The sequence below is a fragment of the Oncorhynchus mykiss genome, chromosome 23 (genome assembly GCF_057628025.1).
Source record: "Oncorhynchus mykiss isolate SJ-2025 chromosome 23, ASM5762802v1, whole genome shotgun sequence".
NCBI classification, from domain to species: Eukaryota; Metazoa; Chordata; class Actinopteri; order Salmoniformes; family Salmonidae; genus Oncorhynchus; species Oncorhynchus mykiss.
In genome coordinates this window covers 17,044,965-17,060,309 of record NC_143044.1, presented here as the reverse complement: position 1 = coordinate 17,060,309, position 15,345 = coordinate 17,044,965, and the positions used below count along the sequence as shown (strand labels likewise).

Genomic DNA, 15,345 nt, shown 5'->3' with positions numbered 1-15,345 from the left:
GTTACAACACACTATAAGGAGTATAATGACACTAAGATGTTGTCTGTATCATTTACGGTGTGTTCATGTGAGTGTCTCATCTGTAGGACCTTGTCTGGATTACGTGTATGGACCATTATCCTCTCTGTGAGGTCAGCCCAACTGCCACAGTAGGCCAGTAATCAAACCCTTATGGGGGCAGTAAAACTAAATAAAAAACAGCCCCACATCATTTTTATGTCCTCCTTGTGAGTGTGTGTGTGTGTGTGTGTGTGTCATGGCTAAGCTCATACACATGCAAAGAAAATATTGTAAATCTAATCTCAGTCAGGGAGCAGTCCATCACAGTGTGTGTGTGTCTGTATGTTTGTGTGTGTGTATGTGTGCGTGTGAGTGAGTGAGTGAGTGAGTGAGTGAGTGAGTGAGTGAGTGAGTGAGTGAGTGAGTGAAAGAGAGCAATACAGAAAGAGGTGGGGAGAGAAAGTGCTTGAAAAAGATTGTGATACGTGAGCTCTTCAGATTGATCCTTTCATCTCCAACATCAAAGTTACCATCATAAAACACTTAAGACTTTATTCTCTTCTCTGTAAGTGTCATCGACAAATACACCACAAAACTACAGTACTTAGAATAGGAATTTAGAAAAAAAATAATTGCATAACTCGCTCAGAGCTGCTCTCTACATCGTTTTACATTGCCACGGTGGGCCTCCATCTGAACAATCAGTCAGTATAAAAAAAACACAGAACAAACAAGTCAAAACAGGTCAACTAGCTAGTGTTTAACAGTTAACAGTACTAGAAGCGAACAATAATAAAAGTGTAATACACATGGATGAGGAAGTACAACTCTGCTGAGATGCTCTATACAATCGTTCCTTTTCAAGGCGGAGTCCATGTGCATGATGCCACAAAGCCCTAAAGGCCACAGATTGGGGCGCGATTAAACACACATGTCCATATAAGGTCCATTGGTGATGCTAATGAGCATCAGCTCATGGGTGGGGCTGGGGGGTCAGGGGTCGATCTCCATGGGAACGATGGTGATGATGACGTCCTCGTTACTACGGCGCACCACCACCTGCAGCGTGGCATCTTTCTTGATGATGGTGCTCACGTCGGTTGCAGAGGAAATCCGCTGGCCGTTGATGGAGATGATGACATCATGCTCCTTCAGACCGCCACTAAGAGAGGAGGAACACAACAGAATGAGAACTATAGCAACAAACATGCTTGATAGAACGGTTAGCTATAATAATAAGATTGTTATTTCAAGGTATCGATTGCTCTTTATTGCACCTACATTCAGCTAGGAATGGATTCCATTGGCCGGGTTGCCTTTATATTTCTTGTTAGAAGGTAAATATAGTTCACACATTATTTGATGCTTTAATCTGTAGTGCAGGACAAATGTGTTGGAATGAACTGAAATTAACTGCGGCAGGTAGCCAATCGGTTAAGAGCGTTTGGCCAGTAACCGTAAAGGTCGCTGGTTCGAATCCCTGAGCCGACTAGGTGGGAAAAAAAATCGTCCGATGTGCCCTTGAGCAAGGCATTTAACCCTAATTGTTCCTGTAAGTGGCTCTGGATAAGAGTCTAAATGACAACATATATGTATCCTTCATCCGGACCACAATAATTAGTCCGGGGAAAGTGCTTTGCGCAACACACTCCCACAGACCAAACACACCCGGAATAGAAATCTAGTAAAACCAAATTACACAAAGACTGGAGTGGTTCCCAGAAGTGATATCAAAGCCTCCACTTTCACACAACTACTCTCCCACCACCACTGATAATACTTCCACATTCCCCTCATTGTACTCAGGCTAACAGGACTAACACTTACACCACCAATGAGACACAGAAGGCCTAATATAAGAACTAGGGCAGGGTGAGAGGGACCAGGAAAACCACAGCAAACCCCTTGCTACTTGAGGGATGAATGGAATAGCTGACCTCAGCGTCTCTCCAACCACAACCCTTCTCTGGTAGAACTGTGGTCACCAGAGATGATCACACTGAATGTGCTGCTGAGGATGTGGGAGGAGGATGATTTTTGAGTGGGTGAACAAGCAATGTTTTACTAAGGGGGGTTGTGTGTGTATGCATTTGCACGTGAAAATGGGAGAGAGAGTGTGTGAATGTAAGTGGGTTTTTGTGGGGAGAGTTGGACGTTGAAGGTCTATATACATTTTAAACGTGTACATACAGTGGAAAGAGCCAAAGATAATACCCCTGAGCACATAAAATGTCAGACAACTTGTCCTCACACTCATAATAAACTCATATTACTGGTGAGATGGAGTGTGTTTGTACTTTCTTTCCCTGTTAGTTTGTACTTACGCTGCGGCCGGCGTTTTGGAGATCACCTCCATGACGTACGCTCCAGAGGTGATATCAGGGAAGTCTTTGTGTCGCACCTTTAGCTCCTTGGTCAACCTAGAGAGTGAAGGGGAAGAAATTAAGTAACCCATTAAGAAAAAGTGCTTAGTTGTCTGTATCCAACTGAAATGCAGTTTACCAGGCCCAGTTCAAATATGTTATTTTTGACAGCTTTGGATAACTACATTCTCCAGTTTAGTGCACACTTTCACAGTCTCAAGTATTTCATTGTATTTATCAGGAGTTGACAAAAGAAAACGTCCCATCCTTTTCATTACAAATATGACCAGTTAATTAGGATCTACTTACGCTGGAGTGAGTGTCATCATCCTCACACCAATGTATCTCTTCTTTGCCCCAGCTCTTCCTAAGGGAACACAATAAGAAGGGGAAAAAAATCAGGAAGAGGGCAGCTCTTTAATCATATGCAAAAGGGGTTTCTTTTTGACTCGAAGAATATCTGGGTGATTCTGAGGCTGGGTCAAATCAAATGTTTTGTAAACAACAGGTGCTTTGTAAACAACAGGTGTGGACTAACAGTGAAGTGTTTACTTCTGGGCCCTTTCCAACAATGCAGAGAGAAAGAAAATAGAGAAATAATAGAAAAGAAAAACACATCATACTAAAAGTAACAATAGATACACAATCCGTAATGATAACTTGGCTATATTCAAGGGGTACCAGTACCGAGTCGATTTGAAGGGGTACAATGTAATTGAGGTAGACATGTACATATAACGAGGAATAAAGTGACATAGTAAACAGTAGCAGCAGCGTATGTGATGAGTCAAAAACGTTAGTGCAAAAAGGGTCAATGCAGATAGTCCGTGTAGCTATTTGGTTAACTATTTAACTAACTATTTAGCAGTCTTATGACTTGGGAGTAGAAGCTGTTCAAGGCCCTGTTGGTTCCAGACATGGTGCATCGGTACCACTTGCCATGCGGTAGCAGAGAGAACAGTATGACTTGGGTGGCTGGAGTCTGAACATTTTTAGGGCCTTCCTCTGACACCGCCTGGTATATATAGGTCCTGGATGGCAAGGAGCTCGGCCCCAGTAATGTACAAGCAGTTGCCATACCTCCCTATAGGCTGTCTCATCGTTGTTGGTGATCAGGCCTACTGTACCACCGTCGTGTCGTCTGCAAACTTAATGATGGTGTTGGCGTCGTGGGTGAACAAGGAGTACAGGAGGGACTATACATGCACCCCTAAGGGGCCCCCGTGTCGAGGGTCAGCGTGGCAGATGTGTTATTGCCTACCCTTACCACCTGGTGGCGTCCTGTCAGAAACTCCAGGATCCAGTTGCAGAGGTTTTCAGTCCCAGGGTCCTCAGTGATGAGCTAGATGGGCACTATGATGTTAAAAACTAGAGCTGTAATCAATGAACAGCATTCTCACATCGGTGTTCCTTTTGTCCAAGTGAGAAAGGGCTGTGTGGAGCAGTGTCGTCATTAGGCCTGGACTGCTGGGGCTTCAGCCCCAGATGTTTTTGGTCCAACCCCAAACCTTTTTTTGTTTTTCACATTTCAGTCTATGACTTTCTATAACTACACTGCTGGTGGACTGCTGATGTCCCTTGACCCCTTGCCCACCCTTACAGCACTGGTTAGATGTCAATGTCATCACTCAGCAAAACGCATGTCACTCAGTCAGAGTTTTCATCATAGCACAGAGCAAATATGGATATTTTGAACTTCTTCCCGAAAGAGAGGCAAAAAAAGTGAGCCGGTTGAAATCAGCAATGAATGAGGTGGAGCGGACGGAACAGTCAAACTGCAGCTAAGCAGCAGCAGATTTAGCCACATGTTTGTGCAGGGTTGGTGGTAGCTAACTAGCTAGTCTCCTTTAGCGTAAGGGCTGGCTAATGCTAATAAGCTAGCCTTAGCGCTCAGCATCCTAAAGCTATTGGGTGTCATTCAGAGTTATTTAACAGTATATTTAGTGAATGGGCAAGCAAAGAATGTTGATATAAGTCGTATTAGGACAAGTGTTTATTTACTGCGAGTGTATTTAATGGGTTTCGTATCTGTCGCTAGCATGGATGGCTAGCCACTTCGGTAGCTACTGACTGGCTAGCTAGCTGAGACCGAAGACATTTTTCTGACTGAAGCACATACAGTATCTGTGGACTGAAGCTCAACTTTACTACAACATTATATTTAGCCTTTTATTGCAGTGGGCTAAATCAGGGTCGCACAGAGTGTTTCTTGGTAGTCTTAAACTAATCTACTTTGAAACAAAAGTATATACCTCACACACATGGTTATGGGCTTCAAAAAAGAAGACACCTGTACCATGTCAGATATAGAATTGAAATGTATTCAATTTTGAGTTTGCATCCTAATATTACACTTTATACACATAGCAGAAGAATGAAATATAACAAAACCATTTGACATAGAAACACCGGATTTTGGGCCGTTAAAAAAATATAATTAAGTTCATTAATTATGAAATTATGAAAAATATTAATAAAATCCCACTCATGAGGCCACTAGAGGGCACTTTGGTTATTCGACTGCAGGAAAGGCTACCCCTGTTGAAAATGAGCAATGTTGAGTTGGTAGAACTGACTAAATTAAATTAATCACAGAGGTCTTATAACCTATTCCATTCTAAAGGTAAACATGCTTGGCTCATGTCTGTTATTTCCATATAGGCTAAGTAACTATTTGTAAAAAGAACTGCCCATTAGTAACTTTAAAGACAACTGCCCCTATAAACCAACTTCTCATTTATAAAACAGCTTATGTGGCATTGATATGAGTCAGAAACATTTATTGTACTGTAATTGACTAAACTGTAAATAGGATAATTTTGGGAATAAAGTCAGTCTCATCCAAAACAGAGTTTTGTGAGACTTGTGGTCGTGACTTCATAAATTATTGTTGGGTTTGTTTCAATCCCTCCTACATGCCCACAGCACACAAGTAGGCAGCACACAAGTAATCATCAATTCGGAGTGCAGCTGCATGCGGCCTGATCTTAAATCCTGTGGTAAATTTGGGTTGACTTTGGATATCCCTATGGGGCTAGTTAGGGACAATCGGTTAATTACAAAATGTAATGGGCACACATGTTAAAATTCCAATAGCTCCAAATATCAATTACTTAACCTCAAACCAATGATACATTTCAGAAATGCATACATAAATATGGAAATGAAGAAAAAATTAAAATGGTGTGCAACATAAAAATATTGTCTCATTTACATTGTCATTTATTGATGGTCCCTAACTTGCCCGAGAGATAGGCTATCCAAATTCAGTCAGGTTGTACACCACCCGGCTGAAGCTAATTGGCTAAATAATTTGGCTAACTCTTGCCACCAGCGAACACACACAGGAGACACCCACATCAAACCACACCCCGAAACCAACTCACATTTGAATTCAGTCATGGACGCTAGCATTTCTTAATAAACTAAATCTATAATGCAGTCACACTTTAAAACGAACTAATGACATGCTGCACCTCTACCTTGAGACCTTTCTGATGAGGCAGACAAGAAAAAAAGTGATGAAAGAAAGCGATGTAGAGAGGCAGAGGAGGGGTGAGCACACAGTAGACAGTATCTCTTAAAGCTGCTCTATGGATTCTAATTACGACACAGTTTGTGTGTGTGCGTGTGTCCCTCTCAGTTTGTTTGAAGTTGTTGAGTGGTTTTTGGCAATACACTGTAGATGTATGTGTTCCAGAGTAGAGACCCCCACAGTAGCAACTGTAATTGAGTACTGGCAGTGTCTGCTGTGGCAGGTAGGAAGGTAGAATTTACCTGAACATTTCCTAAGCTCTAAATGTTCTAATCTCGGTGTTCGTGTCAAAATGCGCCAAATTCAAAGACAATTCCTTTCTTTGGGGGCCAGGGAAGAATGCCCCTGGACGCCCCTACTGGCTTTGGGCCCGAATGTCTTCAAATCCAAGAAATGCCCCTGGTGTAAGAGTGCAATAGAGATTGGTGATCTGTGGATCTTTCTTTACAAATTGGATTGGGTCCAGGGTGTCTGGGATGATGGTGTTGATGTGAGCCATGGAATATGCTTAGTTATAATGGGGTCTGAATCAAAATGTCTGTAAGTGTTTATGGTTATCCTCAAAACATGGCTAACATGCTGACCAGACCGGACACGTCGTGTGCGCGAGCGTTGCAAAATAAATTTAGAAATCCATGTTATTCAGTTATTGCACCCACACTGCTCGCGCGCGCCAACGTGCATCTGCGATGCCCAGAGCTAAAATAGAATTCCTTTCTATTTCTGACGCAGATCACGCTGCAAGTCCTGCCTCTCCCATCTCCTCATTGGTTTATAGAAGCAGGTACCCATGTGCCATCTCCTTATTGGTTATACCCACGTGGATGATTGAAAGACTAAATGTTTTGCAGGTTGTCGTGGAAATACTGTGTAGATGCCAATCACCATATAAATTCAAAGATGAAAAAGCCTGGAAGGAGGAGAGATGACTAAACTATTTGGTTGGCCGTTTTGTGTGTGGATTAATTGTCGGAGTAGAGGACCTTGTGCATTTCAGGTAAAATAACAACTCAATGTTTATATTCCAGGACAAATTAGCTAGCAACAGCAAGCTAGCTAAATAGGACAAATTAGCTAGTTAAATAGGACAAATTAGCTAGCAAGTGCAAGCTAACTAGCTAAATTGCCATACATATTTAATGCTTTTCGACCTGTCCCCAAATTCATGTCGTTAGTTCAGAGTTTGTTTTGATATTTTAACCTGTGTGTCGGGATTGCGTTTGGTGTAGGGGGACAAAATACATTTATGCACGATGGCTCACGCGCGCAGCCGGTTTAGGTTCCGTGTAAACAGGACCATACACTAGGGGGACATATTTAGATGTTACACCCAGAATGATTATAGGGATTCAACGTCCTACCTCGGGACTGTCTGTCGTAGGATTCAGTCAGGAACTCTCTGATCTTATCGGAGGGAATGGCGAAAGAAATACCAGCTGTCACTTTCAGAGTGTTGATCCCGATCACTTCACCATCCTACAATAACACCGTCAATAATGAAGTCAATAATACAATCATCCAACAACAATATACAATAGTCAATTTAGTGTCTGAAAACCACACAGTGACACACTAATAACACTGTACCACAATCACACATTTGCATACAGCTTCAAACTAGAATGTGCCATCATGCAGACACAGTGTCTGCCTTCTATTAGACATGTAGAAATACTGTTTAACTGTCAATAAACAAAGAGTATTCTCACCAGATTCACCAGAGGGCCTCCTGAATTACCATACTGTCAACAAAAAAGGACATCACTTCAGTTCTCAGTTCACAATCCTTTGGGATGTGTGTGCATGTGTTCACAGACTCACATTGATAATAGCGTCTGTCTGAATGTATTCCATTTCAGAGTTGCGTAGGCCCAACTCCTTGCCCCCTCGTTGGGTTGTGCTGACTATTCCTGTGGTAACTGTGTTCTGGAGTGAGAAGGGGCTTCCGATGGCCACCACAAACTCCCCAGGCCTCAGGTCTGACGAAAGCCCCAACATCAGCACAGGAAGCTTGATCTGTAGGGGGGACAAGTTAGGGAGGGCATATTTATTTACAGCATTAATATTTACAGTGAAGCTAAAGTCCTTCAAGCACAATTCCATAGACCCTTCCAATTCTTCTCACTCTATGGTCAGTCCACCCCCTCAACAGTGCATCTATTTTATAAGTGACTACTGGCCAGTACCTCATGAAACAGTACAAATCCATTTATGTTAAACTCAGGGACCACAGACTCCATGGCTAGGCAACCATGACAAGCCAGAGACAGTGCCTAGACAGACAGACAGAGGGTATATTTATCCAGCCACAGTTTCTCTCTGCATGAAATAATTTCCATTCCGTCCAGTCATAGCCAATGAGTGAATGGTCCTAGCCAAAGCGTCACTGCATCACGTTAAGCCGATAGTGCCCACCATGAATTCCCTGACAACAGCACCATCTTGAGACCTTTCCCATGTGTTCCTTGTATCCATTTTGTTTACCCTGGGTTATAAATAGAGTCACCGTGTGGGAAGCTAAGGTAACTGAGACTGACTGGCCAACAAGCCAAAGATTTACACAGCCAAGTCTCTGTATGCAAACACCAAAACACGCCCTGTCGTCAACTACCCAGGCGTATTCATATTGCCATCATGAAATATGATAACGCTACATTCCCCTTTCCAATATAGTGTATACACATGTTGATTGGCATCCCTACACAACATTAGAGTAATTTTTTACTGCTGACTGTTGCCTACAATAGCTGAATAGGCCTACAAATAGTATTAATCCATAAAAATTGATGTAAATTATAATACGCCATTTTAGCTTGCGGGAACTCAATGTGAACTCGGCCCCTGAGTTGTAGCGTAAGTATTAATAGAAGATGACAGTGAGAAGATGAGTGCGTAACTGAGGGGAACTTTTCACATCCCCCAATCCCACCTTCTCTTCCTTCCCCCTCTCATTCCCTTCATCCAGACATGATACCGGAATAGCAGTCTGAACTGCTATTCAGTCTGTGACTCCCTACCCTCACACTCACACACACACGCAAACAAAGACACACACACACACATTTGTTTTACTATCCTTGTGGGGACCAAACAATTGATTCCCATTCAAAATCCTATTTTGCCTAAACCCTAACCCTAACCTTTAACCCTAAACCGAACCATAATTCGAACCCTTACCCTAATTGTAACCCTAAACCTAACCCCTAAGCCTAAAATAGCATTTTTCCTTGTGGGGACCGGCGAAATGTCCCCACTTGTCTGAATTTTCTTATCCTTGTGTGGAAATACACACACACACACCGCCCCTACCCCGACCTGACCAGGGTGAGGGGATAACCAGATAGAAAAGGCACACGTTGGCAAGAGGAGGTCAGGTGAGTCTTAGTCACTGAGACCGTCAGGACTGGTTGTCTGCCAGCCGCTTGCTGTGGTGATAGTGGTAATAACAGCGTGATTGTTATACAATCGACTGGTGCTTATTGAAATGTCTCGGCCTAGTGAATGATGAAAACACATCTTGACACACACCTGCACATATCCATCTGCTTACACACAATGCTGCCACTGTCTTGAGGGCGGTACAGTCATGCTTACACACATTCACTCATAAACTGTGAATGCCTAGACTAGCTGATATGAGCCCTTTGAGAGTGGAAGTGTGTGTGTGAATAGGCACAAAGGAAACATTAAATGCAGTGACTCTTCATGTGTGATGACTGTTAGTCTAGCTATCACCTACTAACCAATTGCAGCTACTTTTTTGTCCTTGTGGATTCCGTGTCGTATACTATATATGTAATTTTTGGTGGTTCTGACCTTCACTTGACCATAAGTGACTCACCAGGTTATTTTGAACCATGGGCCGGTCTTAATGCCTTAACACTCATCCCCAACATTTACCACACTACAGTGTGTGGTGATGAAGATAATAAAAGTCCTGGACTGTGAGAAGCTTCCGTACTGTTCTTGCCGGACAGCCTGTAGTGAGTCAGAACCAAGTATATCAGCATTCAGTCAGTAGCGGGTGAGAGGGCGCAGAAGCCAACTGCACAGACAGTTTTTTTTTTCTTCATGGTCCTAGATCTTGCCGGATTTATCTACCAACAGTTTTTACACATTAAGAAAAGGTGGTTGACGGTAGAAGACGAGGAGCAGGAAACCCTCTCCTGCATTGGCCGTCCCCCAACATCATGCGAGATGCTTTCAGTTAAAGGCACTAATACCTGGTCCTCAGTCTCAAGTTAAAACGTTTTAATTGAAATTTCAACCACTCTATTCTTAAACAATGAATGTTTTCCAAGCTCTCGATTGCTTCATACATAACTGAGAATGGCACAATTTCAGATTTTAATAGAGGCTGAGATAGTGACAGAGACAGTATACTTCAACAGAAAAGCCCGTATTTACTAGTAGCCATCCAGAAAAAGTATTGCATGACAGGGGCACCTAGAAGTGGTGGTATCATTCCAGATATTCATATATTCATCATCTCAACCATCTCTAGAAAATTGTACAGTACATCTAGAGTGTCTGCTATGGCAGGGGGTGGAAGGACCGACAGGGAAAATGCCTCCTTTGTTGCCATAGACGAGCCTTTGTTTCATATTACAGCTTTGGCAGTTTGGAATCGCTTTTAAAACCTACTGCATTAACTCCTATTTTATGACTTGAGCCTAGGTGCAAACTTGTTTTGTCAAGCTTCATGCTGTGATGGAGTGTCGCTAATAGTTTAAAAGGTGCACGTAAATATATGAAAACGGGTTCATTTGACTTAACCCAACAAATTCACAACTGTAAACACACCAACACAGCTGGCACCCGTTAGTTTTAAGAGACATGCTAGTGAAATACATACACCCTTTGTTTGGTGATTAAACCTATTACAACTTCTACGGTCTTTACTGTGGTCACTACTGTGTTCTTCCTATAGGGGAAATCAAGGCAGTGGGTATTATGTTATCTTTGTAGCACTGTGCTACCACGCAGAGATTATACTGTAGGTATCATGGGGAGGACTAGCAAGTTGTGTGACTGTTGGTGTACAGTACTTTGGCTACACGTGAACTTTTAGCCCAAGGGTTGTGCCACAATGAATAAAGAGGAGCGTGATCCGACATGCTCACACCTGTAGAACCATCAGCTCTGGGGATCGGCATTGGCTGAGGGGTGGCAGGAAACGTATGTGTGTGAGCTCAACATAACAGCTAGTTTCAGGGAAAGAGTTACGCGCGCACCCAACTATATCACATGGGGCTGGGGAAAATCTATGTCATAAGAAAAATAAATGTCCCTTCCCTCACTGATTGCTAGCCATCTGAACAATATTTAATAGCATAGGCTAGTTAATATAAACACCTTTCAACCATACTGGCTAACCTAACCTTCACTGATATCGGACAGAAAAACAATATGCGCACATTGTTGTAAATATCCCAGCCAACACGTGGTCAAAAGCTCTCTCTGTGTTTCCTTCAGGTTTACAGACACCCTGGATGACATCTCACTGACGGCGGCTAGACGCCACACACTTTTGATCTCTGGGCCATGCAGACCTGACGAGATGCGGTTGGGATGTTTGGGTCTCTCTTCCCTGCATCGCTGGATTGGAAAACAACCACCTACAAACTAGGCCAAGTCTGCAGCATGGAATAGAAGAGCAAGGCCAGTCGGCTTTCCCTGGCCCTCGTCCGCACCGCTGCATCCAAATGGATGAGAACGATTGTGGGAGAGCGAGTGAAATGGAGGATGAGACGAGGATGTGATTCATTTACCCTCTGCTTCTTTCTAGAAGAACACCACTTTTTCCACAAGATGAGGAGCAGAGCATGTCCTGGATGACTCCTAAACCAATAAGAGCTAATACATTTAGTGATGATGATGTGGCGTCCTCTTTTGGCTAGGTATGTTTAACCGCAATCAGTCTGTCGACATGACTTCCTCAGTTTTTATTGGCACTGCCCAAATTGAGGACATCGTCAGTGAACTATTGTGTATGAGAGACAAGTTAGGCAGTGAGTTGATAGGGTTAACAAGCTGCTCCTTCCCCTACATGATGACCTCTCTCAATATCTTCCCAGCGCTACATCACACAGAGAACTCATTAGCCTATTAGCAAACTTAGCTTTCCAGACATATGGAACTGTTTCCCTCTCTTCCTTTCTCTCTATCCCACTCTCTTTCTGTCAGAAAGGAGTGTAGCACTTTTTCCCTTCCCATCCTCTGAAGTCCCAGCTGCTGCAGACAGACTAATGTCTTCCCCAGAGACGGGGGTACACCACACCACACCACAACCCAGGAACGGACCAACCCAGCCACCAATAAACTCTGCTTCTCATGGAGCGCCGAGGGGGAAGAAAGGGTATTCTACATCCAAAAAGTACATTTTCAAAGATCACATGTGTGATTGATTCTTTCTCAGTGGGCTTATATGCACTACAAAGTTTGACAATAGTAACCTCTTCTCATAATGACTCCCAATTGAAGCAAGAGAGATACAGAGAAGGAGGGAGAGTGAGGAAAAGAGGGAAAGAGATGAATACTTAAGAGTACAGACCTGAAGCACTGAGGACAAAACTGTGACGACTGACTATATTTTCCCTTACATTTCAAATTAAGAAATTCCAACTTTCCCTTTATTTCCCCGTCTAATTATCTCCCTCCCTCTCTCATCCTCTAATTTCTCTTTCACTGACTCTCCATCTCTATTCGACTCTTTCCCTCACAAACACCCTCCCCTACCCCCTGTATCATTAACATTAAGGATGTGCTGTCCCCCATGGAACTGGGTAGACACTGTCTCACATAGAAGGGACAACTGGGGCAAAGATTTCAACAGCTGGCTCAACAAATTGAGCCATTTTGTGACTAAACATAAAAAAATAAGAAATTATATTCCCAAACAAAGATAAATGACATAAAACACAATGGAAAAAAGACTTTGGAGTACCTTAAATGATGTAATGGGCAGAAAACCCAATTAATCTCCATTGAAGGTAATGGGTTATCGATAACAAACCTTTCGATATTGCCAATCATTTTAACGATCATTTCACTCGTAAAGTGGAAAAACTCAGAAGTGAAATGACAACATTGAACAATCATATTTGTTTTAATCAAATATCTAATAATGAAAGAGAAGGATGGCTGTTTTGAATTTGGTCAAGTTAGTGTGGGAGAGGTGGGAAAAGTATTGTTATCCATCAATAATGATAAGCCACCAGGTATGGGAAACTATTGAGAATGGTAGCAGACTGGATGTGCCAATCCTATTTGCTATATCGTCAACCAAAGCCTAAAGGAGTGTGGGTGCCCAGAGGCGTGGAAGGAAGCGAAAGTAATTCACTACCTAAAAATAGTAAAGCACCCTTTCCTGGCTCTAACAGCCGACCAGTCAGTTTTCTGCCTGTTCTTAGTAAACTGATGGAGAGGATTGTTTGACCAAATAGAATAATATGTAATAATACTGACTTTCAGCATGCCTACAGAGAAGGGTATTCAACTTGTACTGCACTGACTCAGATGACAGATGATTAAAATACATGGATATTAAGATGATAGTTGGAGCTGTATTGTTAGATTTCAGTGCAGCCTTTGATGTTATTGATCTTAAATTCTTAAAAACTCACTTGCTATGGCTTCGCATCACCTGCCATCACAGGTTTGGTGAGTTATTTATTCAATAGAACCCACAGTGTGTTCCTCAATGGAAGCTTCTCTAACATCAGATATCTACAGTGCCAAATCCCTCAGGGCAGTTGCCTTGGGCCGTTACTTTTCTCTATTTTTACAAATGATTTTCGACTGATCTTACATGAAGCTAGAATGACTATGTATGCTGATGATTCCACACTCTACATGTCAGTAGCCAAAGCCAGTGAGCTCACTGAGATTCTAATAAGGAGCTACAGTCAGTATCAGAATAGGTAAACTGGTTTTAAATAGATCTAAAACTAAAAGCATTGTATTGGGTTCAAAACATTCTCTAACACCTAAACCTCAACTGGAGTTGTACATAAAGGGTGTGACCATTGAGCATGTTGAGGAAGCTAAACTCCTAGGTATAACATTGGATTGTCAATTGCTAAAAAAAATATATTTAACCTTTATTTAAGTAGGGAAGTCAATTGTGCGCCACCCTATGGGACTCCCAACCACGGACAGTTGTGATACAGCCTGGATTTGAACCAGGGTGTCTGTAGTGACGCCTCTAGCACTGCGATGCAGTGCCTTAGACCGCTGCGCCACTCGTGAGCCCAAATTATCATGTTCAAGTCATATTGACAAAGTTGATCTGAAGAAGGGGAGGGATATATTGTTATTAAAAATAAGTCCTGTGTTTTTGACACAAAAATCAACTGTACTAGCTATTAAGGTTCTGGTCCCATCTTGATTACTGGCTGGTAATATGGTCCAGTGCAGCAAAGAGAGACATTGCAAAGCTGCAGCTGGCTCAAAACAGAGCAGCAGGCCTTTCCATTAACTGCACATACAGAACTAACATCAACAACATGCATGCAAGTCTTTCCTGGTTGAGGGTTGACGAGAGATTAACGGCTTCACATCTAGTTTTTATGAGAAATATTACTGTGACTTAAATTCCAGATTGTCTGCATAATCAAACAACATTCGGCTCAAACACCCATACATACCCCACAAAACATGCCACCAGGGGTCTCTTCACAGTCCCCATGTTCAAAACGAGTTCATGGCATGATACAGAGCTATCATCGCATGGAACTCCCTTCCACCTCCAATTACTCAAGCAAACAGCAAAATTACCTTTAAAAACGGATTAAATAATAACTCCTGGGACTGTGATGGGGACACAAACAAACACAGACACACTCTAACACACAAATATATATATATTTGTATTGTTTGTATTATTTTTGTTGTTGTATTGTTTGTATATCAATGGTGTGACTGTCCTTGACTATCAGTGTTTTGTTACTTGTCATGTTTTGTGTTTTTTTGTGGACCCCAGAAAGAGTAGCTGCTACTTATGCAAAAGCTAATGGGGATCCAAATAAACTAAATATAAAGAGGTCTTAGCTATGGAGCCACAATGGGGCCCCGGGTGTATGGTCAATCCACAATCAGCGCTGGGCTGTCATGGTCCACCAGTCGATGGGTGGTAGTCTTTACCACCATGGCACAAAGCATTCGACTTTTCAGTGTCTTGCAACTGGTCCTGTTTTGAGAATTATAATATTTATGCTGGTTTTCTTTACAACAACTATTTCCATCCATAATCTTTTCTTCAGACATTGATGGATCACTGCCTTGGGTCTGATATCACCTGACTGTTGTCTAGCATAGGTCTTGAATGTAGACCTGAGAATATAGCACAGTGGTCTTTCAGGGCCAGTATGGGGAACCAATGTAGGCTGCATAAAAATAACCTTGTGCTTGTCTTGACATTTTGGGCTGATGCAGTGTGTAGCCCTG

General features: G+C 42.4%; 1 protein-coding gene across 1 annotated transcript in view; it reads right to left on the bottom strand.

Moving 5' to 3' along the window:
• Positions 1-537: 537 nt before the first annotated feature.
• Positions 538-15,345, bottom strand: part of LOC110502507 (serine protease HTRA1A) — a 36,505-nt gene continuing 21,697 nt past the window's right edge. Inside the window, exons 4-9 of the mRNA XM_021580565.3 lie at positions 7,720-7,914; positions 7,608-7,640; positions 7,260-7,374; positions 2,673-2,730; positions 2,325-2,420; positions 538-1,162 (exon numbers count right to left, since the gene is read on the bottom strand). Of these exons, the coding sequence (XP_021436240.1) occupies positions 994-1,162; positions 2,325-2,420; positions 2,673-2,730; positions 7,260-7,374; positions 7,608-7,640; positions 7,720-7,914 (666 nt within the window). The 3' untranslated portion in view covers positions 538-993. The remainder of the gene's footprint in view (positions 1,163-2,324; positions 2,421-2,672; positions 2,731-7,259; positions 7,375-7,607; positions 7,641-7,719; positions 7,915-15,345) is intronic.